Genomic DNA, 26,748 nt, shown 5'->3' with positions numbered 1-26,748 from the left:
CCTGGGGCAGCACTCTGCAGACGCAATGGAGGCAGCATAATAGTCCTTTTTTGCTGCCTTCACCGCCACATGATAGGCTGAAGATACAGCTCTAGCCCGTGTCTGATCGTCTTTGGAGCGAGACTTCCGCCACCGGCGCTCTAGCTGTCTCACCTCCTGTTTCAGAGCTCGTAACCGCGGATTGAACCATGGTGCAGTCCGAGCCCTGTTCAGGGGGAGAGGGCGTTTCGGAGCCACCCGATCTAATGCCCCAGTGATTGCGGCATTCCAGCCACCCACCAGGGTCTTGACTGAGTGGCCGTTGGCATGCCCCAGAGAATCCCCAAGCTGTTATCGCTGTTCCAATTAATGGAGTCTCTGCCCGACCACCAGGGACTGGGCACTGCAGCAAGATAACTGTTCACAGCGGGTTGTATCATCATGCTTGCTGGGCCCAGCTCTGTGGCTGGAGAAAGCTGCCTGTTGTTCTTGACACTCTCCAAGCTGCTTCTCATTTTCTTGAGCCAGGAAGAAAAACTTCACCATTTGCTCCTTAAACACTGATTCAGTTTCTCTCTCTATCACTCACTATATTCCCTGGGACTTTATTTATTTATTTTATTTAAAACATTTCTATCCTGCCCTATATCATTAAGATTTCACGGTGGCGAGTGCCCTTTTCATTTACTTAGTTTCTCAACCATGCATCTCTCACCTTACAGGTTGCTTTGATTTCACAACTAGTCATTCACTTGCGTATTCACACATTCTTTGACATTTTGTTGCACTCTTTCCCACAATGAGTGATACCATCTTTTGTTTTAAGCGGACACCATCAACAACACTTGTTGATTTAAACTGCTTTAAAAAGGCAGTCATTGGAAGGGCTGCTTTGTCCACCTTAAATGGTACAAGCTTGTGAGTCAATAGGCATCTCTGCACCAGCCTAAAATCCTGCATTTAAAACGGAGCTTTCTGCGTCTGTTTTAAATGCAGGGTCATAACTGACTCCCTTTACATGTGCTTCCTTTCCCCCCTCCCCTCTCTCCCCTCCCCTCCCCTCCTTCTTTCAGTTTCTGAGTCTTCCATTTTCTTTCATTGATCTCGCTCCTCTTCTTGCAGCATTTCTTCTTTTCATGGAGAGAACTCAGAGAATTCAAGGGCACAACATGGTAATTTGATAGCTCGTTATCTGGGACCCATTTAAAAACAGAACAAAGGGCATGTAGTGCAGGAGACACCCTGGAGGGTCAGGGCATCCTGTAAAGAGCCCGCAAACTTCTGTGAGGGAGCAATCCCAGGATAAAAGCTCTGTGTGAAGAAAGCCAACTTTGGCCCAGCGGAATCTTGAGGAGTTTAAACACACTGTAACTTTTCCTGTTCACACCTCCCTGCATCCTTCTGCCAGGAACATCAAATAATTAAACAAATGCACTTCGTTCAGAAGGCCATCTCACATTCATAATGGTTACAATTTTACACATTAAGCATTCTGTTACAAATTGTGATTGCTTATACACACAGTCCTAAGCTCATTGAGAGTTCACAGAAGTATCTTTCAGCTCTACAACTAGAGAGGTAAAAGAAAGGGTTTGAAAGAGAGGTTTACAGTGAAATAAATTTTATTGACAGAGATCAAGTAGATTGAAAAGAGAGAAATAGAAATAGATAGAATTAAAAGAATTAAAAAGAATATATTTACATATACAGAAATATATTGGAAAAATAAAACGCACAGTCTCACAATCCTATGGCCCCTAGACATTGTCTGAGGGGCCATAGGATAGTGGGGATTCCCCCCTTCTGAGGTCAGAGACAGTGCTCTGACCTCGGGAGGTGGAGTCGGAGATCTGAGCCCCCCTCCCCCACTCCCTCACAGCCCATGCCCACAGATACAGAATATCATAAGTGAAAGTAAAGCTTTTTCTTTGAGAGTGTAAGCCAGATAATTCACGTGCAGGTTAAACAAAAAGGAAGCCAAGATGTAGTAGCAAAAAGTGTTCTGTACCTGACCTGCAGTGATTTACTTTGAAGCTGAAGACCCTCATTAGGGACATTTTTTGAATCCCAGTGTTCAGTTATTTTTAGACTGAAATATTCAAGATGAGTCATGTCTCTTGTATCTGTTTTTTGCATCACCCGTTAGATGTTTGCGGAGAAGAAGAGGTGGTCCATATAAAACAGAACCTGCTACGAACTTAACCTGCTGGCGCTTGAGCAATGAAGAGGGACGGCAGCGATGGCGATATCTGGCAGATGGCAAGGATTGTGATAGGGAACAAACTGGTTTGGAGGCTCACTCTCTAGGGCTGGACACAGTAGGTGGCAGAGACTCCTAATGTATCAAGTTCTGAATGTGGTATGGGAGCATGAGGAGAACAGGCCCATCATACTAGCACTGCCTCGTAGTTTTGATCTGGTTCTTTAGGAAGTGGTTTTCAAACTTGCTATGCTCTGGGAACACATGGGCTTATTTGCTGAGAAACTCCTGTGCATTGCAAAAGATTCTAAGGCACATTCAAGGGTTGCCACACTCACATAATGTGGGGCACTGGCCAGGCCTGTGGAGCGTCACTGTTGACCTGTGTGACCAGAAAATGTGTCCTCACGTACTTACTGCTTCCTAGCATCTGCTTGTTGGAGGAGAAGACCAGTAGTGGTGGGAGAGCCATTCATATTTCAGGGAAGCTTGTTATCATTACTGAGCTTCTCTTGGAGATACTCTTAATAAGCTTCCAAAGCCTCTGACCTCATGTGAGGCTGCAGTTTCTGTTGCGAAATGTTATGTAACCATCTTGGAAATCTGTATTTTCCACCAGAACCTAGCAGGGACTTAAAAAACTACTGAACCCAGAGAAGCTGCAATGGTGTGTCTTGTATATGAGCACGTCAGTGCAACCTCACTGGACATTGGGGAAGGGATGTGAGAGCTGCCAATAACTCTGCTCAGAGAAATATACCACTGTTGAAAATCCTCATTCTTGTAGGCTTGGAATTTTGCTTTGAGTCCTTATGTGATTAGAAGGGTTCTTTCCTAGCTTGTTTACTCTTGCTGGAAAAAAATATTTTTTAAAAAAGTCCTCAACTGATCTGTAAATAGCCTATATCCTGCTTTTGTGCCCCCTCTTTTTCTTGCTGGCACACTCTTGCTGTTTTGTCAGACCCTTCCCACTCCTTTTGTTTCTCTCCTGAAAATTTGTTGGCCCTAATAAAATCTGTTGTATTTTGGCTCTAGGAATGGAGACTCAGAGGTCAGGTTCCCACCCTAAGGAAACACTGGCACTTACTGGGAGGAGGGCACAAGGTCCTTCCTGGCACATGCATGAGACTTTTGTCTGCCTTGCCTGGGGAGCAAATGCTCGGCTGTTCTCCTCCCAGTTGCTGTTCTCCTCCCAGTTGCTGCCCTCCCTCTCTTGTTTCCTGTGTCTCTTCCCTGGCCCCCTTTGCCAGGAGCAGAGAGAGAAGAGGAGGAGAGCGAGGGACTGGATGCCCCTTTACTTGTTGCGTTGCTTGAATGAGGCAGGAGTCCAACTAGGTACTCCTTGGATGTATTAATTAATTCTCTTTCTCTGTCTTTCATCAGCCTGAATTCCTACTGTAGAGTTCATCTGTGTCTCTTCAGCATTCCTCTTTATTTGTATTTTGCAGAGTACATTCTTCCCAGTTTTGCCTAAGGCCTGCACAGCACAGGAGGCAGCGATAAATGGGGTGACGTTTTACTCTGGCCTACAAGCAGAGGATGGCCATTGGACTGGGGACTATGGAGGACCTCTCTTTTTGTTGCCAGGTGTGGTTACCAGATAGACTCGGAGTGCTTCTGCCCAAACCAGACATGCAATGCCTCATTGTGGGGTCATGGAACAAATCAGAAAGCAAATCTTTTGCATTAGGAACAATCCGCAGTGCCAACTAGAAAGAGCAGGGGAGGGGGAAAGACTGCTGCTGCTGCTCTTCATTGCCACGTGATTGCTGCCTGGCTTTCTGGTGATGGCAGCAGCTCAGAGGGGAGTCACTCGTTGTGGGGTGGGCAAAGCTAGAGAGTCTCTTGCTATAAAGGGCCCCCAAAAGCTAGAGGCATCTTTAGCTTGTTTGGCTTTCCTCAGAGGTGTTCTGTAATTGATAGTTTTGCTTGCACTAGGGTTGTGTGGAGGTAATACAGTAGAAAGAAGTTCAGACTGAAGAAGGCTGTGAGTTCAAGAAGTAAAGGTTACAAATTAGTAACAAGTTCAGGATAGAAACTAGAAATGGAGTTTTTGGTAATGGGTATCAAATTCTAGAATAATCTCCCTGGAACATTTAAGGAGCCATAGAACCTCCCTGGATTCAAGACACAGCTGTGTACATTTATGATAGATGTCTTTTGATGCTTATTTTCTAGTCCCTCAGCTGTGGCCCACGGGAGTCAGGAAGGATTCCACCTGCACCCAAACTCACATACACTTCCATTGGGCTGTCCGAAATTGCTGGCACTAAAAATGGGATATTGCATGGCATGGCATTATGCCCAGTGGCATTTCCTTTGAAGGGCATAAGTTCAGTGCATAACCTGACTGTGTGTTCTTACTTAGAAAACCCCACCCATCCCATATTAGATTGCATCATAATTACGTTTCTTTCCTCTTGGTAGTCTGAAAACTTGTCTTGATTGGGTCACCTGGAACAATTCTTTGCAGGCATCTTTCTGCTGTGCTTGTGGCCTGCTCATTTGATCTAGGGATGGCTGATGGACACACCTGCTCTGCAGCAGATGATTGGACTAGACAGCCTTCTGATTCCTTCTTACTTTATCATTCCGTGAATTCTGTCAAGACATTCCTATCAGTACCTCTGATTTCAGCAGAAGCAATCCCACTGTAGCCTGACTCTCCTCCCCTTAAATGTTATGTCGGATGTATGTTGTTTTTGCTGAGTGAAAAAAAGAATTGCCACCCTTGCTGCATTAGGGGACTGCTTATTCTGTGCACTGATTTTTTTCCAACAGGGCTCCTAATCACATGCCATATTGCCAAGGTCCCATTACCAGAAGAGAGCAAGAAAGAGATGGTGCGCTACCTGCGTTCAGTGCAGCTCCCAGATGGAGGATGGGGCCTGTGAGTAAAATTAAAAAGCTAATGCTTCATAAACCAGAAAGCAAATGGAAGTGTTCCATAATTCTTAAAGATCTTATGTTTTAGCTGAATATTGGGGATAGGGTGGGGCAAGCCAGAGACTTCAATCTTCGAGGCTGGCAATAACAGGAATGTCTTTGACTCCAGTGGTCTGAAAGCGCCAGTTGCAGAACCAGTCAGCTGATGCCAGACAAGACGTTGTGTCCCAGGTTGTGGGTATGAGAAAAGTGAACTGTGTTCATTTTACACTGGATCAGGTGTAGGCCGATTCACCCAAGCGTGTTCCTCAGTGGAGGATTCCTCACTTAAGGACTGTTGGCCCAGTTCAGAAGGGTGTGGAACTCCCTTTGCACTTTGGAGCCAGGCCGGCAGCAGCGCAGTCCTCCTAGTGCCAAACGGAGATGGCCCTGTTTGAGGCAGAGGTCTCTGGAGGTTTCTCTCCACTTTATAGTGAGTGGCTGGGGAGCTGCCAGCCTGGTTCAGAAGTGGCTTATTTGCTGCTTTGGGCTCAGGCAGGGCTGCCTCTAGAGCAAGTTGCCTACAAAGCTGGCAGCAGCCTGTGGTCCTGTTTCTAAGCCAGCAGTGTAAAAAAGCGGGCGGGGCCTCTCCCCCCTTGCTGTGAGAGTGCCCAGCAGTTGCTTTGGCATTGGCAGGTGGACCAACTTGGGGAAGGGAGGGTGGGTTCCATCCTCAAAGCAGCGTGCTCAGGGAGAGTCTAGCTCCCCACGCTGAAGAAGTCAGCCATCACTCACCATTTTTAAAAATGAAGTGGAAAACAATTAAATGGTGAAAAATATACATTTAAACTTGGCATACAGCCTGCTGCTTTGCATTATGATACTAATGCAGTAAGTTAAAGGGAGCCTGTCAGATTGCATAAAGCGTAGGAAAGTTTTCCCCCACTCTTATTTATCAAACAGAATCATGCATTTAAAAAAGCTAACCAGGACGTCTGCAATATGCTGATTAAAACCATTGGATTTATCTTTGTTCATACCTTGACAGTCCCTGCATGTTGTTGTTCCGTTGTTGTTATTATGACATTTGACACTGGAGTAATCTATATAGATTCCTGGTACATAATCTGGTTTGTCCTCTGCATGAAAAAACTGATTGCATAATATCCACCCATGAAGGCATGACAGATTATTTATCAATCCCAAAGGAGGTATCTTTCTAGAGTGAAAAGTAAAAGACCGAAGAAGGGCAGGGATGTATGACTGCAGGGCTCAAAAAAGAGAGTACCATTGGCAATAGGTGGACATTGTTGTGTCATTAACCTTACAGTTTAAGCTTTCCACTTAATGTGCAGATACACTGAACTTCGCTACAGAACTTGAAATGTAGGAGACATTTAGGTGTTTCCTTTAAGAACAAATCCTTGCTGTCTTTCATCTTTCTCTATTACTTATTAAATGGATACCTTCTTGTTGTTTTAGAGTTGAACTGAATGTCTGTGTGTTTCTAAGAAATCTTGATCTGTGAACTACTGGCCTGGATTTGAGTGTGCCTTTAATGGCAGCACATCTGGATTTCTGTATCCTCAGCAGCAGAGGCTTGCCTGATATAATCTGGAACTGTCCTCCCACCCTCCTCAGTGGTCAGGAAGTACAGAACGCACTTTTGCTTTGGCCATGACTGAACATCAAGAATGTGACCTGAACATGCAGCGTTAAAGAAGGAGGGCTGGGAATGAGCTTTGCCTAAGGCCACGGAGAGCTACGCGGTGCTGGGCTGAATAGACAAATAGCTTCTTTGCACAACTGAGGTTCAGAGGTTACTATCTGTCTGAAAGGCACTGCCTCCGCTCACCCACCTACCCTGTCTATAGAAGTCAGTATACATGCTGCCCCCGCCCCCATGCCCTGTCTTCCAACCTTCATTGATTCTTCCTATGGAATATTGAACTCCACCCATCAGATAACACAACATTCCTGGAATTTGTGTGTTCGTTTATCCTGGGATAAATCATAGAATCCTAGAATAGTAGGGTTGGAAGGGGCCTACAAGGCCATCGAGTCCAACCCCTGCTCAATGCAGGAATCCAAGTCAGAGCATAAAATGAGAACCAAGTCCTTAGCCCCTGATATTACTGGGGTTCATTGACTCTTACTTTGATTCTCTTTAATCCTCTGCATGTGCAGACATGACAGAATTCCATGTTTGTAACCTCAGGAGGACTGATTGTGCAAACAAGCCCCAATTGAACAGATTTTAGTTCCTACTGGGGACTGAAACACCACATGAAATGTCCATGTTGCACATTTCAAATAGAGCTCTGAAATACAGCCTCTGTTAATGTTTCTGTTACAGCTCCTGTCTCCTGGATAGCAGTTGAGCTTCATGGAAATTGCTCAGCAGTAATGTTGCTTGGTTTGGCTTATCCAGCTCCAGTAAATCCTGCCCAGCCTCAAGCCAATAAAGAAACTGAATTTGTTGCATGGTCACACTTTCCTAACACTTCTCTCATCTGTTATCTGGTAGGCATGTTGAGGACACGTCCAAAGTATTTTCTACTGCTCTCAACTACACAGCAATGCGAATCCTTGGGGTTAGTCCTGATGACCCAGATCTATTGCGGGCTCGGAACAACCTCCATAGCAAAGGTGACTAGCCAGCTGGAGACTGGAAGTGGAGGTTGCTTGGTGTTTGTTTTTTTACCAAGCACTGGTGTCCTATGGAAAGTGCCTTCTCTCTTGTTGTTTATAGCAGATGCAGGAGCTGGGGGGGGGGGGGGGGCAGGTGCTAGTGCCACTCTGAAATGGTGAGTGCAAGGAATTCAAATCATGACTGCACCTACACTTTGGATATTCCAGCTTATTCCTGGTTCTTTTGGCTACTGAAGCATTAATTGAACCAGACCTTGCATGCCTCAGGGCTTGGCAGCTGTTACTTGCCAAAGTCACTATGAAATGATGGAGAAAGAAAGACCAACAGAGAGATCCTATGGTTCCAATGCCTAGTGGGAGTTTAAGGCCAACATGACTCCTGTTGCTGCAGGTCGCATATTTATCAGTGCCCTCTCTCTGGGTAACACTACTATGGTCTGTTGATGGACAGCCTTCCCATATTGCAGAGAGGTAGGCTGAGAGTCAGCCTGTGGAGTACTCTTCACATCCATCTCTTTTCCAAGGAGGGGCTTAGGAAGGAGGTGCAGGAGTCATGTGCTGAGGCTTAGTCTTCCCCTCCCTGATGGGCCCCACTCCACTTGCCTTGAGTTCTTTGAGTTGCAGGATTCTTGTAGTTCTTGTAGTAGGATGGAGTTGAGCAACCTGGAGGATATTTGTCTTTGGAGGCCCAGGACAGAGTATTTGTAATAGTTCTGAGATGAGACAAGTGTCTCGGAACCATTGCAGAACCGGGGCTGGGGCACCATTCTGCTAGTGGATGGTCAGGATTGGATACAGTCCCAAGCCCTGAAAAGTGAGCTTCTAGTTCTTCTGCCATTCTATAATACCCATGATCTGTGTCTTTTAGTAAAGTTGGGATCCCTTTCGCCTTTAATTTGTAACTAATATTGGACCACCTTGAGGCCCCCCACTTTAATATTGGACCACCTTGAGGGCCCCCACTTTAAAAACACTTCCATGGACATGACTGATGTGGCCCCATGTTGTGTGTCTTGATACATGAGACCAGAGTTCTCTGCCTGTGTCTTCTATACCTGCTGATGCACTGTGATTGGCTGGAGAGTTAGTTGAAATCCTCCTCCACATTATGGCTGGAGAGCGGGGGATGAGGAGGTAGGGGCAATAGTCCAGGCTTCTCCATTGACTCCAGTGGGAGTGATTTTACCTAAACCATCTCTTTTGTAGACATATTTTTACATCACTGTTGGTTTTTGGGATCACAACCAACTTCTGAATAAGCAGAGAATTCTGTGGAACTTTCATAGCCACAACTTTGCCTAGATTTCACCTTTGAGAAGGGAGAGTGGAGGTGGAAGATACTCCCCTATCTAAAAACTCCCTGCAAGTAACAAAGTAGTATACTTTTGTTCTAGCTCAGTTGGCTTCCTGCTATAAGAGTTTTCTACTTGCAGGGAATTCTTTTAAGTAAAGGAGTGTTAAAAAAATGTGATCCCTCATCTACAGTCTGAAGTGGTGCAGTCCATTCTACCACTTAATTCTCACCTCTGTCTGCTGCATATATATCCTAGTCATATGACGGAAAAGTGATAGTGTCTTAAAGCAGAATATCTCTCTCTGGTACACTATACGTTTGCATGAGTTCTTCTGTATTTGGCTCTTCAGGTGGTGCTGTAGGAATCCCTTCCTGGGGTAAATTTTGGTTGGCTGTCTTGAATGTTTACAGCTGGGAAGGAATGAACACACTGTTTCCTGAGATGTGGTATGTGTAATTTTACTGGATTAGTTATAAAACCCGACTTATATCCGATGGAGGCTGGTGACTCTGATTTTGGTGGGGCTATAAATCCATTCCAGGTTTCAGTCAAAACGACCAGAACTATAAATGAGGTATCCAAGGTGCTGAACCTATTTTAGGGATAGGGCTCAGCACCTTGGATAGCTCCTTTTGAGTTCTGGCTGATTCTGACTGAGACCCAGAATGGATGCACAGTCCCACCAAAATCAGAACCACCAGCCTCCACTGCTTGCATTTATACCTTCTATTAGAAAAAAATGGCAGATGCCATCAAGCAGATAGTGGGGGTGGGGGTGTTATGTCAATTTCTGGCACATCCAGTTGAAGAGCAGAAAAAACCCATTCACCAGGATTGGCACTTTCTGGAACTCCTACCTGAAGAAAATTCCAGGAGGAAAGACATTAGCCCCAGGAAACCACAATGTCCATTAACATTTTATCAGAACAGGTGAATATTGGGCTTTTTACATTCTTGCTTGAAATTCCCCATTTTTAGTTTTGCACTTGAACATGCTGAGGAAATTCCCTGAAGCAGAAGGATGCAACTCTAGCTGCAAAGTTAGTGGGGGCCTAAGATAAACCAGAACCTCTCAACACTTTCCGTGTTCTTCCATATCTTACAGGCCTGGCTTCAGGTCCCCCTTAGGTGAAGCATATCTCAGGCAGGCTGGCCTGTCCCCATGAATGCCTTCTGGGTTGGCCCTTCTTCTCTAAGTGCTAGTTCCCAGAAAAGAGCTGAAGGTTTCTGCACCTTGCCTCTCCCCCTTGGCTATGGCTGTGAGCTCCTGTGGCAAGAGAACCCCCCCCACCCACCCATTAGTAGCAGTGACTGGGCTCAGCTGTGCAGTACATTTACTGCAGAAGCAAGGCTGTGAAACTCTTGCATGTCTTGCCTAACTCTGAAACAGTGAACCGCTCTCCCCCTCACCCCTACTGTGTGCAGGTGTGTCACTTTTTTGGATCTTGGTGCCCATTCTTAGGGCACGTCATCTATCCTTCCTCCATACCAGATAGGGTAGCTACTTACGCATCACCAAAAGAGGAGGTATCCCACCAAAAAAGACACAGATTGCATGTGCTGATATAATGTGTATATATATGCATTTAGAAAAGTCAGCCAGAGGCTTGTCTCCACCATCCATGCTGTAGTGAAGAGCCCTAGGCCCTGGGTGTTTGTTTCCTCCTTTGTGCATGCAGACCAATAAAATACCAGCCACAGTGATTGGCTATGGGCGTCAGACCTGTTCTGCAATATAATTCTTCTTGGCCCCCTGGACCGTGCTCATGTATGATACCCAAGGAGAACAGTCCTTTTGAATGCCCTGCCTGTTGCTGTGCCTGCTCAGCAGGAGTCTAGATCGTGCCCCTGCTGTCAGAAACATCGTCTGAAGTCTGCGCGTGTGTTACTCCTCTGCTTTGTGCAGTCTCCCAGACGATGCAGTGAGCCACTGGGATTGATTGGCGGCACTGACTAACCCATCACACTGACTCTAGCTAGCCCGTGATATGCCTTCTTTGTTTCCTTTCCTTTTTTATATTTCTATGCCACCCAGTGGCTAAAGCTCTCTGGGCAGTTCACAACATGAGAAAACATCATATGAAACTTTTAACATGCAAGAATTTTAAACAGTTTGAAAACAATAAACTATAAAGTCCCATCATATGTCATCAAATGCCTGGGAGTAGAGGAAAGTTAAAACCTGGCGCCAAAAAGGTGACAATGCTAGCACCAGGCAGACCTCCCTGTGCAGATCATTCCACAATCAGGGGGCCACCATCAAGAGGGCTCTGTCCTTTGTTGCCAGCCTCTGAACATCCCTCAGAGGAGGCATTCAGAGGAGGGTCTCAAATGTTAATCATGGTATATGGGTAGAGTTATACTGGGAGAGGAGCTCTGTCAGGTATTGTGGTCCCGAACTGTGTACAGCTTTAGAGGTCAAAACTAGCACCTTGAATTGAACTTGGAGACATATAGGCAGCCAGTGAAGCAGGCCAGAATTGGTGTTATATGTTCAGACCTTCTGGTCCCTGCTATCAATGTGACTGCTGTATTTTGCACCAGCTGCAATTTCTGAACCATCTTCAAAGGCAGACCTATATAGAGTGCATTGCAGTAATCTAACTTGGAAGTTAGTGGAACATGACTACTGAAACCAGGTTATCCCTGTCCTGGTAGGGGTGTAGCTGGGCCACATCAATCACTTTTTAGCCCTCCCAAGCTGTGGACCCAGCATCTGTTTGAAATGCTGTTGGACACCAGATGTAAATCTTACCCTAGCAGATTTATTCTGCTCACAGTTGGCTCTGTCTTGTCACAAGCGTTACCATTCCCATAGTACAAACTTGCAGCACTGATTTCATATTTGTAATCTTATTTTGAGGTTTTTCTCTAAGCACTTTTATTGAGGATCATCGAAACCTTTCCACTATTTACTACGAGTCCAGTAGTTTTGTTTTCTGTTATTAGTCAGCTATGCATTTTAAATTTCTGTTTTGCTTTCTCTTCTGCTTTTTCCTCCAGGGCTTCCTGATGGCCCAATGAGGAATTTAAGTTAACTTTGTGAGGTCCCAATAGCTTTTGTGTTAGACTGTGCTTCTGGAAATTGATACCAATAGAATCTAGGGGCGGGGAGACAGTGTTCTGTTAAACTGGCATCATATTTTAAATCAATCATTAATTTTATTTCTAGATAGGACTATAAAGGGGTCTGTTGAATAGCAGATTGTGACACTGTCCAAACAGCGTGAGAGAATTAATGCTCTGGACATCCTAGTGCAGACTCTTGGAGCTGGGGCACATGTTACATTTTTCAGAGGGACTGGTATCCCCTCTGGAATTTTTAGCCCCTGCTGGATGTAATGGGTACAGTCACTCATGATATGATGTGTCATCGTGTTGAAATTTCTACCATATCATGCTATGATATCATTTGGTGAATGTTTGCATTCGGTAAGTGCCAAGTGAATAGATGGCAGGACTTATGACGGAAACTGGCATTCTCCTGGTAAGTGTAACATTAAGCCCAGTTCTTCAGCTCTTTCCTTACCATGGGCCACAGGAAGTGTTCTGCGTTAAGAGCTCTATTTGTATAGATCACGCCACTTGCAAGAGGGATGTTTGGTTTTTCTTGCTCTCTGCCTGTTTTTTTCAGTCTGTTCAGGAGCCCTTGTTGCCAGGGGGGAGATCAGGATAGCCCTATCCTTAGCTTGGCACAGATAGCATGGGATGGAATTCTATACTGAAACCTGCTTAGTAGTCACAATGTGTGTGGGCCTATTTCTAGAGTTCTTGCTGTATTATCTCAGAATATCTATGTTCTGCCAATCCTTCATCATAGTTTTCCTTTTCCGTATATGGTAGGTTGTTTCCTTTATGGATGCCAGCCCATCCTTCTACTCTTTGGTGTCACTGCCGTCAGGTTTATCTGCCAATGGCCTACTGCTATGCTACGCGCCTGACTGCGGAAGAAGATGAACTTGTCTTGAGCCTCCGACAGGTAGTTTCAAAGAGTTCTTTTTCTTACTGTCCTCTCAGCTTTCTTGCCAGTCTTGTGCAATTCCATGGATGCTGAATTGGGTACCTGAGACACAAATTAACAACCTGTAAGGTATCTCAGATTTTGCTTAAAAGACACTGTCCCTCATGACATGAAAAATATGCTGTCAATGTTGTCAAAATCATTGGTTACTTTCCCTTAATCCTGATTCCTCGTTACCTGCAATCCTTCTACAGAGAGGGATGGAAGGCATAACATATACATGATTTTGTCTACACTTGGATAATGTAACTTATTAGAGTACTGTTTTGTGCTGTAGAATACCACTAACCTAGCTTTATGCCAAGGCCTAGACTAAGAATGAGCCTGTGCAGTCTCTATTTCAAGCTTCTATTTTGGGTGCTAATTCTGCTATTTAGGCTCGTGTGACCTTTCTTCCTAGGAGCTCTACATACAAGACTATTCCAGTATTGACTGGCCTGCACAGAGAAATAAAATTGCTTCAAGTGATGTATACACACCACACAGCTGGTTGCTTACAATTGTCTATGGTGAGTGGGGTGCTACCTCTGATCCTGCAAGAAGGGCACACTTGCTTTATATGTTTGCCCTTGTCCCATTTCCTAGCCAAAATGAAGCTACTTGTCAGGTGGAGACCCACATCATTCCTGAAGTGAGATCACAGTAGAATAAGCTGTGTTTCCCAGCAGAATCACTGGGATTCCGGTGGTGGGGCCCGGTGGGGGCAACAAAAACCACCAGGGAGGGGGGTGCATATTAGCCCCTTCTTGTCTAGGTCTAATGTGTAAAAGTAGGGATTAGCAGCCCTTGTATTTTTGTTGGTTTAGGCATTTTCCAGTGATGGGACTGATCACTGGTGAGCAATGTTGGAAGCCTAAGTTTTGTTTTGGCAAACTGGCTGTGACTCAGTTCCTGCCCATACTGGCTTTGCAATAGTCAACAGGTAATGTGAGTCCTCTGTTTGTCTCTCTTCTTCTGTTCCAGCAATACTCAACACCTATGAGAGATTCCATAGCAAGATTCTGAGACACCGAGCCATGGAGGAGCTCTATGATCATATCAAGGCTGATGACCGATTCACCAAGTCCATCAGCATCGGCCCTGTACGTCCTCTTAAGCTTTGCTTAGAACTAAATAGCTCTGGAACGGACTTTATTCTGCAAATACTAGAATGTTTGGCCATGTTCTCATGTAATGCTAAGCCATGATTTATGTTAACCATAGTTTGTTGATGTAGCCACAAATTGCCTTGTAGACAAACAAAGAAACCCTGTCTTCTCTTGCCCATTCTTGGTTTGTTCTTCACCACCACTAGGCAGCTCCCGTGCATCAGGATCGTAAAGAGTCTTGCACATTCTCTCCCCTGTCACCTGGTTGGCACTATTGGTCCTTAGCGAGCTGGACTTGTATCATTTTCCCACTGGTTTTATAGCCTGGCAGCCCTCTGAGCATTAGTCAGCAGTGCCTCTTGCTCTAGCTCTGGAGCTGGAGGACGGTGACGCCTCCCCACCCCCTCCACATTCATCCTTGCCAGTCACTTGCTCTCCCTCTCCCTGGGTTCCTTTAAGTGCAGAATAAAGCAAGGACATGTTTTTGTAGGCATTGCCCATTTTTCATCATATTAGAGGATTGCATTTTTTAAAATCTCACCCGTTACCAAGTCAAATTCAGAATATATCACCTGACTTTTAAATAAAATTATTGGAGTGCATTTGCTGATACCCCATCCTTTGCAAAGTCCCCCCCCCCCAATATCAACACTGTTACAATTAAAACTGAGGTTATCTTCTTAAGCATCTTATCAGTTTTACAGTAAACTATACCACTGCACTTTTAAATATGATAGTAGATCAGGAATACTGCTTTTAAAATTCCCCCCGCTCTACAAGCAGCACTGAAGCAAGATGCTTTGCCTTGAGAGGGAAGACTGTTCCAAGAGGAATATGGCAAGGGCAGACACCAGTTGCCAGGCAGATTGAGGCGAGGGGCTTGTCTGGAAAAAGTGCCATCGAGAACAAACTAGTCTGTGGAGCAATTCCATTTTCTAGCGGCTTTTTACCTTTTGCCTCCGTTCCCTGGCATGTGGTTTGGGTGGGGCGCTGAGACAAACTGAGGATACACTGGGATCCCAGGTCTGGGTGTAAAGACAAGTCATGGAGGAAATAAGCCAGGATTCATAAGCCAACAACAAACCATGGCTTTAAATTGGGGTTTATTTCTGACAATGAAACGTTTGTGGCCAGACGTGAACTCAGACATTCAAACAAACCACAGTTTCCTTAACTAAATCCTGGCTTAGCACTAGGTGCAGATGTAGCCTTTATTTTAGCATCTCTGTGATCCTGGTGGTACAGTCCATGATGAGCACAGCAAACGTGCACACTAACTCAGAGCTGTCCCTCTAGTTCTCACAAATTTTTGGCTTACCTGAAAGTATGACCCATTATGTTCAGTGGTGAGGGACCAGAGCTCAGTGCAGAACATGCCGTTTGTGTGCAGAAGCTCCTAGGCCGAATGCCTGGCTTCTACGGTTGTGAAGGGCTGCCAGTTGCAGAGCTCGGGAAGGCCCTCTGCCTAAGACCCTGGAGAGCTGCTGTTGGTCACAGTAGACGATACCAGGCTAGATAGGAAAATGGACTGATCTGGTGTAAGAGCTTTCTGATTATCTTAATTTGATCTGTCTAGTTAGCTGGTCCTGAATCCACTTACCACTGGCCTATGGAGCCTTTTCTTTGGCTGTGTTCTCATGAGAACTTGATGCAGGAGCTCAGTTTGTGAAGAGGCACAAATATTAGATGCTGGTTGCTTAGCCTTCTTGGGGGAAGTAACTCTTCATCTTTCTCTACCCATGTAGATATCTAAAACAATGAACATGCTGGTACGGTGGTATGTGGAGGGAGACAAGTCTCCTGCGTTCCAAGAACATGTCTCCAGAATCCCTGACTACCTCTGGTAAGGCGTCGTTGAAACCCAGACGTGTACATCCTTATAGCTTGATTACACAGAATATGTTTAAATGCCCTTAAGTGCATGGTGACCCTCAGGAGAGACCCTGCTGTGCTCAAATCATCCTTAGAAAGAAACTTGCACTGTGAGCAAAATTGCTCAGTGTTGCTGTAGGAGAGAGAGTGCCTTTTGAACACCCTATGAAAGTCCCAAGCAGAAGGACATGCAAGGTCCATCCACTCATTCTACGTTTGTATTGTGCCCTCTCTCCAAGGAGATCAGAGCAGGGTCTGAGAAACAGCCCAGGGAGTAAGTTAGGATGAGAGGTAGTGACTTGCCCAAGGCCACCCTGTTAACCTCAGAGCTGAGCAGGGGTTTAAACTTGGGCTTCCCACATTCAAAAGCAGCCATTACCGCCCGGGGATTGTCTCTGAATGGTTGGGACTGACACATTTATCCTGAAATGGGAGTGGGGAACCTCAGGTCCAAGGGCCAAATCCCACCCTTATGCAGTCCCAGTCCAGCCCCCCAGGGTTCCCCAGATGGCCATACCCCTTTCACCGGACAACTGATAGCCTGGTTTTCCAGGTTTTGTGCAATCTTCCCTCCATTCCAAAAGGCTGAAATACCATAGCGAGTAAGAATTCCTAAGGCAGCAAGAGCTTTAACTGAACCACGCAGGTATTTTGGGGGTTCTGGCCCCACCCCTCTGCCTTCAGCCCCACCCACCACTGGATTGCCGCCCCTGAGAGCCTCTCCGAAACAGAATTCGTCCCTCAGGCTGTAAGAGGTTCAACACCCCTGTCCTAAAGCTTACATGGCTTGGGATATAGGGCTCATAAAGGCTGGCAGTGAAGATTGTTCCACTCACAGCCCTCCTGTCCGTTGCTCACCAAGGCTGCATGAAACTTGCTGAAGTTCACCCACTATGCAACACTACATGTTTTCTGTCTCCTTGCAGGCTGGGACTGGATGGCCTGAAGATGCAGGTATAGATGAAAGAGACTTATTTTTCCTTCCCTTGTTGAGGGCGAGACTAATGTCACGCGCCGACATGTGCAGCATTACACCAGTGACCCTATTTAAGAGCTGCTTCCCAGAGTGGCAGTCAGGATCAGAGAAGTGGTGGAGTGGGGAGAAACTGCTTATTCGTTTCCTTGCTTATTCTGTTCCCTGCTCCAGTTGCTCTTTCTCCTGCCACTTTCTCCCTAAAGGGTTTTAAATGTTGGAAAACATATATTAAAATTTGGAGCAATGAAGCAGGTTGGGAGATGGCTAGAACACAAGTGGCAGAGAACTCTCAGTGAGCATAAGTGAGAGTTATTGGGCCTACTTGGTGACAATGATTGCAGTGAAGAATCAGCACTTTCTGCCACCATTGCATCCTCAGAGTGTTGTCCAGCAGAGCTTTTGAAAGAGGCCTATTTCATTCTGGTCCACAGGATTTAGTATAGGAACTCTTTGAAAGCCCACCGAAACGTGTTTGCTAAATGCTTTGAAGATAAATCACTGACAGGAGCAGCTACGCCCTGATCCACATATGGAAGGGAGACCAAGCCAAACAGAGGATTCCATACAATGTTGCGCAAGAAGACTGATGCTTCCAGAGGGCTGAGGGACTGTTTGGAGCAGATTTGGGGGTCACAGGCAGAGGGAGGGCTGCTGAGGGTAGGGGAATCTATTCCACCATTGCATTTCACCCTAAAATCTTCCCCTGAGGTTGCTCTTAGAGTACCCCTGCCACCAGAGCTAAGGTGGGTAGCGACAAAAAAAGGGCTTTTTCATCAGAAGTGCCCTGACCATGGAACACCCTCCCCAAAGAAACTTGACTAGCTCCCACTTCATTATCGTCTAGATGCCATGTTAAGACGTTTTATTCTCTCAGGCATTTTAATGGATTTCTATTTTTAAGCACTGTTAATTTTAGAAAAAAAATCGCTCCACTGTTTTCATTGCTTTACTTTTTAAATTTTGATTGTATTTTTTATTGTTGCTGTTTTGAATTTTAATTTTAATTCACTGTGGGATAAATGTTTATAAAAGGTGTTATACAGACGCCTTAAATAACAAAGTGTCCTGTGGCACCTTAAAGAATAATGCATTTATTCTGGCATAAGCATTTGTGGACACTGTCCACTTCATCAGATGCATGAAGTCTTAACCCCAAATTGGCAGATTTATGCTGGGGCTGGTGGGGCGGGATGTAAACCATGTGGTCAGTGGGAATTGAAATGCAAATGGTACAGACAATGGTACTTTTAACAGTTGCCATTCACGAAATGTTGTTGGGTGATAATAACACAGGCATCATTGCAACAGTGAGCGGATTAACTTATGCAGTGCGACTAAAAAAACACTTCTGTCCCTGTTCAAACCACAGGTAATAGAGTTGAATTCTTGATGAATGAATTCCAGGAAATGAAAATTCCTCTGTCATGCAGATGTTACAAATGACTGTAATGCTTGTAACGTGAGAGAAGGAGGTCCTAGTTAGAGTGCCTTCTTCTTCATGGTCTCTGTGACTCTCACATATGGGTTCTGCCCATGCACAGAACAGTCATTCAAAACCTTCTAGAGCTGAGCATAGCTTTTAGGTGGCAGCCCTGTCCGCCCTCCCTTGCATACACTTCAGGCCTGTCTCCTGTCCAGTTCCTTTTCGTCTGCTGCAGCAATAGCAGCATTCTGAACTTTTCCATGTTCACAGTTGTTTTTTGTCTCAACTACATTTGTCCCCTTTTGGGGACTGCTGGACAGAGTTTCCCCCCGCCCCCTTTTTTTCTTTTCTTCATCATTGAACTTCATTCTTCATTATTGTTTTCTCCTTTTCTCTTCCCCCCCAGGGGTGTATGGCTTCCAAGGCTTTCTTCAAGAAGGGTAGCTGCTGTGGCAGGGAAATACCACCAAATCTTTCTTGCCACTTGATGCATTCATGGGAAAGTGTCCCTTAGCTAATTTTAAAGAGGCCTGTTGGAATCAGTTGTGTTCATTCTGCTGGCTGAAAGATATGCAAGTCGGAAGATATAGTATTCAGCTGGGAAATGAAGGTTTCAAACTCTGCCTTTCTTCTCTTTTAGGGCACCAATGGATCCCAGCTTTGGGATACAGCTTTTGCTGTCCAAGCTTTCCTGGAGGTAGTACCTTTTTCATATGTTTGTCTTGACTTACAATTTCATTAGTTTGTCATGACTTAGAAAAACATACTCTTTCCCCTTACTTTTGGGCAATTATGCCTACGGCCAGTAGTTTTGTGTTAAGAGGACCAATTAGTCTAAGAGCCTATGTCAAAATACATATGTCGTAAGGTACAAAAGCCTTGAATATCTGGGGATCTTAACAAAAGTTGTGGCAGCTCCAAAACTGCCAGTCTTATGAGCAACTTCTGGGATGTTTAGAGGGTGGTAGACCCCCAAAAAAACTTTTTTGGGGGCCAATAATTATGTCATACAGTGCATGGATGAAGCAAGCAGCATCTGTTGGGGAATAGTGTACATAATTCCAGCCCATCTAATCTGGCTGACTTTGTGGGGGCATACCCCCCTTTCTGACCCCTCCAAAAATGAGCACAGATCAGGTCAATCAATGGACCTGGGAAGTGGTGTATAAGTGATGTATACAAAGGAGCAAAATTATGCACACAAAAATGAAAGTATAAACCTTTTACTTCAAACGTATGTGTAGAGTATTTACACCCCAAAATTCACATATACGTATTGCATCTCAGGTGCACAACAGTGCTTAAAAGGACAGAAAATATCAAACTAAGGGGTATTGTGACACTGTACGCATTACATTATTCGAACTGTGGTGCTGGAGAAGACTCTTACGAGTCCCCTGGACTGCAAGGAGGTCAAATCAGTCCATCCTAAAGGAAATCAACCCTGAGTGCTCATTGGAAGGACAGATACTAAAGCTGAAGCTCAAATATTTTGGCCACCTAATGCGAAGAGAAAACTCTCTGGAAAGACCCTGATGCTGGGAAAGACTGAAGGCAAAAGGAGAAGGGGACAGCAGAGGATGAGATGGCTAGATAGCATTACTGATGCAGTGAATATGGACTTGAGCACGCTCCGGGAGAGAGCGCAGGACAGGAAGGCCTGGTGTGCTATGGTCCATGGGGTCACGTAGAGTCAGACACGACTGAACGACTGAACAACAACACATTGTGTCTCAGTTTAACCAGTATATAATGGGAACATACCTAGAATCAATATGTAGTGTGTACATACCTATATGATATAACTCATGTGCGCAGCAAAGCCATTAAGGACATGAGGTCTCTATTTAACAATGTACAAAATGGTTCTCAAAAATACAATGGGGTGTAGTATCAACCATGCACAAAGTAAATTCAGGATGTCTCTGTGCAATGGTAATAAACAACAGTAGGTTGTCTTAAACTACCATAATATGATAAACATTGCACTATGCCTAATCAGACCATTTAATATGATCAGAGTCATAGCAATTTCTACTGTACTGAACTAAGTAAGGAATTGATATCACTGCTCCAGAAATGTATTAAAGGCAGCTGCCGGCGAGATCACATCACTCCAGTGCTGAAGGAGTTGCACTGGTTACCAGTTGTTTTCTGGGCCAAATTCAAGGTGTTGGTTTTGACCTTTAAAACCTTATATGGTTCCGGCCCAGCCTATCTTAAGGAGCGCCTCCAGCAGCTACACCAGGCGGGCCGCTCAACAAGATCAGCCTTGGATGGCCTTCTCTCTGTCCCATCAGCCAGGACAGGTAGGCTGGTGAGGATGAGGGAGAGGGCCTTCTCTGTGGTGGCCCCCACTCTGTGGAACTCCCTCCCTAGGGAACTCTGCCATGCCCCCTCTTTAATGAGCTTCTGTCACGCATTAAAAACGTGGTTGTTCAGGCAGGTATTTGGGGTGGGTTAGGGTATTTTTAGAAATATGATGTTTTTAATGTAGAATGTTATTGTTTTAAACTGTTTCTATTATTGTACATCACCCAGAGTGGCTGGGTGACCAGCCAGATGGGCGATTAATAAATTTAATTTAAAAAAAATCAGATTGGACAGTCTGGAATTATGTACACTATTCCTCAACAGATATTGCTTGTTTCATCCATGTACCATATGACATACTTATTGGCCCCAAAGAGGGGGTTGGGGGGCTGCCATCCCCTAAATGCCCCAGCAGTCTCACATAAGGCTGGCAGTTTTGGAGACGCCACAACTTTTATAAGATGTCCAGATAGTCATACCATTTGTATCTTATGACAGAAGTATTTTGCCATGGGCTCTTAGACCATATGGATGGTCATCACAAGTCAATGCAAAGCAGCAAAATTCTACATATAAATAGAACATTACCTTTGTTTAAAGATACAATGTAATTCTATGCATGTTTATTCAGAAGCAAGGTCAAAGGAGATGTGCTATTCATTATATGAAAGCAATTAATGAACTTTTGTTTGTTTGTTTGTTTTGTAAATAGCCACAGGGAGGCCTGCAACCTCAGGACCAAGTAGGCTGAGGCTGAGGAGGAGGAGGAGTTTAACTCTTTCTCTCCCTTCCACAGTCCTCAAAAGAATCACTTCTTAGAAGCTGCTATTTGCATTTCAAGAGAAGTCCCTAGCAGTACCAATGGGAGCTGACCTTGAAATGAAACTAGCAGATCTGAGAGGCAATTTTTGTCAGGAACATGGCAGGGAGGGAAAGAGTTATTCTTCCCTGGCTCATGGTCCCGAGGCTTCCCTTTCACTGCTGTTTACGTTTTTTAAAAGTGCACAATAACTGCATGCACAAGATTAATGTCGCATCTAGTCTGGCCATAGGTTGCAGTGAGTTCAGTGGGACTTGCTCCCAAGCAAGTGTACATAGGATTGTGGCCTTAATTTTATCAAAATATTTAAACATAAATTACTTCTTGAGACACTGGTCTGAATCATTAGTGATGGATTCACTTTTAAAAAGTCACATTGAGTCAAGTACATTAAAACAACTTTTTTTTAAAAAGGCTGGGGCCCAGAAGAAGTCTGAATTTACCTCCTGTCTGATACATGCTCATGAGTTCTTCAGAATCACACAGGTAAGGGCCAAGTTACCAGATAAATATGTATAGTGAGTTAACTTCTTGTGCTCTAGTTCTGATGTAATATTACCCATGTTTATTTTAAGTGTGTACATTTTGGTTTGCAATGTATGTCAATGGTTCTTTCCAAGAACTGAGCATGCAGATCCCCCTGCTCCTCTAGTATTCCCAGGAATATGTCCCTAGCAATTTGTCACATGGAAGAATGTATTTCAGCCTCTCCGAACCCATGCCTCTGGGAAAGTGTGCTACCCTGCGCACCAAATTTAAGTTTTAAAGGTTTTGAGGAGTTTATTCCCACCACCATGCAGCCACATTCCTGACCTCTTCTCACTAGTCTTCAAGGCACTGTAACATCTTTCCCAGAAAATGTTCCATGTTTATGTCAAAATTTGTTGGCATTGGCTTGCAGAAATATATGTAAGAACGATTTTAAGCTAAGTCCTTCAAGTCCAAAAGTTGAAATAAGAAACACAGTCATGTAACTGCTTTTCCCAAGTCTATAACCTGAACAGAGCAGTTACTAAACTACTGTTCCTGTAGTATGAATTATTCCTGCCTGCCAAGTTTGAGTGTAGTTTTGTATCTCCTCCAGATTCCAGATAATGTTCCTGATTATGAGAAGTACTACCGTCAGATGAACAAGGTACAATCACAATAAGGTGATAGAATCCTGGTTTGGAGGGTTCCCTTTTTGGAAGCATGGACACCAGATATTCAGTGAACCCTGAAAGATGTCTATTCAAAATGTTCCCTGAACATTTCCCAAGAAGGAAGATATTCTAGCTTTTCTCCATAGCTTGTTCCACTGCTAACTGCTCAAGTTAGGATCATTTTCTGAGTCTTTAACTTAAATCTGTCTTCCTGTAATTGAAAACTCACAGAGAGACATGTCCACCACTCTGTGTGAAATATTCTAAATTCATTGTAGATTTTGTTCATGTATTTTTTACCTGAACTGGATTGAAATTTTTAAAATTTCCAAATGATTAAATAAATGGGCTATCTAAAACAAATAGATTTTAATGCCCTCTTTCCCTGTGCCCAAATGCCAAAATAATATTGGCTAAAAGACTGGGAAGGTCTGCTGGGCAGCATTTGTACTGGCAATATTTGTGGTCCTGCAAAAAATCTTGTTTTGCTCTCCTTGCTTAAAAACCCCTCCATTTTCTAATAACCTCCAGGGTGGATTTCCCTTCAGTACTCGTGACTGTGGCTGGATAGTAGCTGACTGCACTGCAGAAGGGCTGAAGTCAGTGATGCTACTGCAGGAGAAGTGCCCGTTCATAAAGGACCATATCCCCCCTGACCGCCTCTTTGAGGCTGTGAATGTGGTGAGTATGGGGAAGCAAGGCAGCACCTGGTTCTACTACTGAGTCCATTCTGCCCCCCCCCCCCCCCCCCCCCGGTGATGTTAGCAACTTTTGGCTAGTTAGTGGTCACAAACTGGAGGTAGGGATTTCTGGGCAAGACCTAGGGCTAGGTAAGCAACATTGGTGGGAGCTTCTAAGAATTGTCCTGACAGGCCCAGCCTGGCCACTGTTGGGGGCTTCTGAAGCTTTCCCCTGAACTCCATCTTGTACACATATACATCTTATGCAAATTAAACTATTTCTTTTCTCCTCTGCATCTGCCTTTAGTTGCTGAACATGCAAAATGCTGACGGTGGCTTTTCTACCTATGAAACTATGCGTGGGGGCTGGCTGCTGGAGCTACTGAATCCTTCTGAGGTGTTTGGTAAGAGTAGGGGCTTGTGTTGCATTCATATTGGCTACTGAAATTTTCACCAGGAGATGGGAGCCATCTGGAGTCGTTCTCTTGGGCAACTGGTACAAGTGTTCAAAGATTAAGTCTACTCCTGTCTTATTTTGGCCAGCGGGATCACTGTCTCTATAGAACGGAGATGAGTTGGATTCACTACTCCCGCCCCCAAGGCAGTTTTATTTGGCTCCTGGTGGCCCCACACATTTTTATCAACTTGTAGTAAAAAAGCTGACCAATTTCACTTGAAAGGAAAAGAGAAATGATTTCAAGTTGCAAGAATTAGCAATGTCCTACACAAGAACTTTATATCCCCTTTTGGGGCTTTGAATGTAAGGCGTGTAATACACATGCTTTTAAGTGATACTGTGCCTAGTAGTGTATGTCCCACAACTGTGAAGCTTAACAGCACCAACTTTACCATGGATCATGACACTTCCAGCCCCCAGACCACCATCTGCAGTAGAGGAACGTGTTCCAGAGCTCCCCCATGAAAAGCTTTCTTTGTCAACTTCTGCTAATTGGGCATACTTAACTTCTTGTTTCTGTGGCTTGCAGGTGATATCATGATCGATTACACTTACATAGAGTGCACCTCAGCAGTCATGCAGGCACTGAAGCATTTCCATGAGAGCTTCCCTGAACATAGGGCGCTGGAGGTCAGGTAAAAGGAAGAACAACAAAGAGGAGGAGGACAGAAAAGCAATTGATGGAGCCTTCATTTTAAACTTCCCATGTCAAATGAAAATTCCCTCCAGTAAAGCCTCCTGGAGACTAAACAGTTCTGCATTTGGCCCTTCTGTGCGGGGTAAATGAGAACATTAAACCCATCTCAGCATGAACCATGTTTACAAAAGAAACATTTTAACACTTCCAGTCTGGGTTAGATATAGCAGAGAATACTCATGGGTCCCAAAGGTTTCCTACTGTTTCCTTTTTGCTTAGGGAGACACTCCAAAAGGGCTTGCAGTACTGTCGGAGAGCGCAGAAAGCTGATGGCTCCTGGGAAGGGTGAGTTTCTTCGTGAAGCCAAGTGCAGCTTCAGCATCTTGTGGGGCTCTCTAGTGGGAGGATAGGAAAAATGTCTGTCACAAACACAAAGCTCCTGCCATGGGTGAACTATATGCTAACTCTTATAAACCAGTTGTTTCAGTTTCTGCATGTCAGTTGGCAGAAGCAGTGAATGAAACATCACACCGGCATGCTTCCAGAATCATGAAATGAAGCAAAAATTATAGGAAAGCCAAATAAGGATCCAGCTTTAGTATCCTCCGACTTAACTTACTTTTTAAAATAACAATATTTTTGCTACTATAGTAGCAACAAGGCTGAATACAAAATATATACATTACATCAAGTGATGTACATCAAATAAATAGGTATTTGAAAGATGATGTCAGGGTGGAAACTGAGCCGATAGAGCCCCAGAGCAGTTCTGATTCTGAGGAGGAACAGCAATCCGTGGGAGTGGAGCTCGCTCATCTCTCACAAGCACAGCAGCTGGCAGAGATTCCTCCTGCCAGCATTCCTGGAAATAGATAGTGACCCTGGCAATGAGAGAGCACTGGAGGGGGGCTTGCTGGACGCTTGGCGCAGACACAGGGAGCGACGACAGATGGAGGGCGCCGAAAGGAGACGTAGTTCTCATTTGGCGCGCAAACAACGGTCGCGTCCCGAGGACCCAAGGGAAAGAGGGAGGCTGTCTCCCTAGCCCATAAGTTCAGGGTATTCCCGTGGTTCTTCAAACGGGGACCAACTGCCTTACCTGGAGCTTAGGCTACTCTGCTATCTTTCCCCAGTGCTGTTCCTTGCTTAGTCGCTAGTTATTAGTATCTGAAAGAGTCATAAAGGAATAAAGTCTTGGAAAGAATCATCATCTGTGTCCTGAGTTGGCTATTGGTGGGGACTGCAAGAGGCAGCTAGGGTGCTCCTGACAGATAATATTAGGAGAATAATATGGATTTTGCTTCCATGAGAAAACCAAAATCAGATAAGTAATTATCTGTTTAATTGAGATTCAAACCATGCTAATAATTTACCTCCATTAAGTTTTTAATTTACTCATATGTCCAAAATTGATTTAGAAATTAATCAAATCTGTTTTTAACCAACAGAAACATTTGCTGTTTTTAAGGATTTTATTTCATCTAAGATTAAAGTTTATTTCCAATTTTAAATACCTTCACAACCTCAAAAAGAAAAGGCCATTTGACATCGTAGAGGCCTTTTCCCCATCTAAGAATATAACAACTGATTCTAGTTTCCTTGTGGAAACGAAATCCATAATTAAGCAGTTACTACAGAAAATTACATATGGTACCTTGTATAAGTATTCACCCGCTTTGACTTTTCCATATTTCCTTGGGTTACAACCTGGAACTAAAATGGATTTAATTAGGGTTTCCTGTCACTAATCTACACAAAATAGTCCATAATGTCAAAGTGGGGGGGAAATCTACACATTTTACAAAATAAATAAAAAATTGAAAAGTCTGGACTCCATAAGTATTCACTCCCTTTGCTGTGACACCCCTAAATAAGCTCTAGTGCAACCAACTACCTTCAGAAGTTACATAATTAGTTGAATGGAGTACACCTGTGTGCAATTCAAGTGTTACATGATCTCAGATTAAATACACCTGTTTCTGGAAGGCCCCAGAGATTGTTGGAGAGCATATTTAAACAATCAGCATCATGAAGACCAAGGAGCTGTGAAAAGAAGTCTGGGATAATGCTCTGGAGAAGCACCAGTCAGGGTTGGGTTATAAAAAAAATATCCCAAACTGTGGACATTCCCCAGAGCACCATAAAATCCATTATTACAAAATGGAAAGAATATGGCACAACTGCGAGTCTGCCTAGAGAAGGTCATCCACCAAAAGTCAGTGACCAGGCAAGGAGGGCATTAGTCAGAGAAGCAACCAAGAGACCAACGGTAACTCTGAAGGAGCTGGAGAGATCCACAGCTGAGATGTGAGAAACCGTCCATGTTTG

The 26,748-nt window shown here is 44.4% G+C and overlaps 1 protein-coding gene across 3 annotated transcripts in view; it reads left to right on the top strand.

The window, feature by feature from the left end:
• Positions 1-26,748, top strand: part of LSS (lanosterol synthase) — a 54,714-nt gene that overhangs the window by 8,610 nt on the left and 19,356 nt on the right. For 2 of the 3 annotated variants that reach the window (XM_084820419.1, XM_084820439.1), the window contains exons 2-18: positions 2,126-2,297; positions 3,628-3,766; positions 4,961-5,069; positions 7,572-7,693; positions 9,341-9,437; positions 12,835-12,970; positions 13,413-13,521; positions 13,976-14,094; positions 15,846-15,943; positions 16,899-16,926; positions 19,012-19,068; positions 21,919-21,990; positions 22,589-22,639; positions 23,178-23,327; positions 23,634-23,730; positions 24,313-24,418; positions 24,700-24,765. In XM_084820419.1, the coding sequence (XP_084676545.1) occupies positions 2,126-2,297; positions 3,628-3,766; positions 4,961-5,069; positions 7,572-7,693; positions 9,341-9,437; positions 12,835-12,970; positions 13,413-13,521; positions 13,976-14,094; positions 15,846-15,943; positions 16,899-16,926; positions 19,012-19,068; positions 21,919-21,990; positions 22,589-22,639; positions 23,178-23,327; positions 23,634-23,730; positions 24,313-24,418; positions 24,700-24,765 (1,728 nt within the window). The remainder of the gene's footprint in view (positions 1-2,125; positions 2,298-3,627; positions 3,767-4,960; positions 5,070-7,571; positions 7,694-9,340; positions 9,438-12,834; positions 12,971-13,412; positions 13,522-13,975; positions 14,095-15,845; positions 15,944-16,898; positions 16,927-19,011; positions 19,069-21,918; positions 21,991-22,588; positions 22,640-23,177; positions 23,328-23,633; positions 23,731-24,312; positions 24,419-24,699; positions 24,766-26,748) is intronic. The other variant, XM_084820428.1, reaches the window with a different exon arrangement.

The sequence above is a fragment of the Heloderma suspectum genome, chromosome 1 (assembly GCF_057233095.1).
Source record: "Heloderma suspectum isolate Gila_16-S chromosome 1, 16-S_ref, whole genome shotgun sequence".
In the NCBI taxonomy this organism is placed as follows: Eukaryota; Metazoa; Chordata; class Lepidosauria; order Squamata; family Helodermatidae; genus Heloderma; species Heloderma suspectum.
The sequence above is the reverse complement of the archived record's forward strand: the minus strand, read 5'-3'. Positions and strand labels throughout refer to the sequence as shown.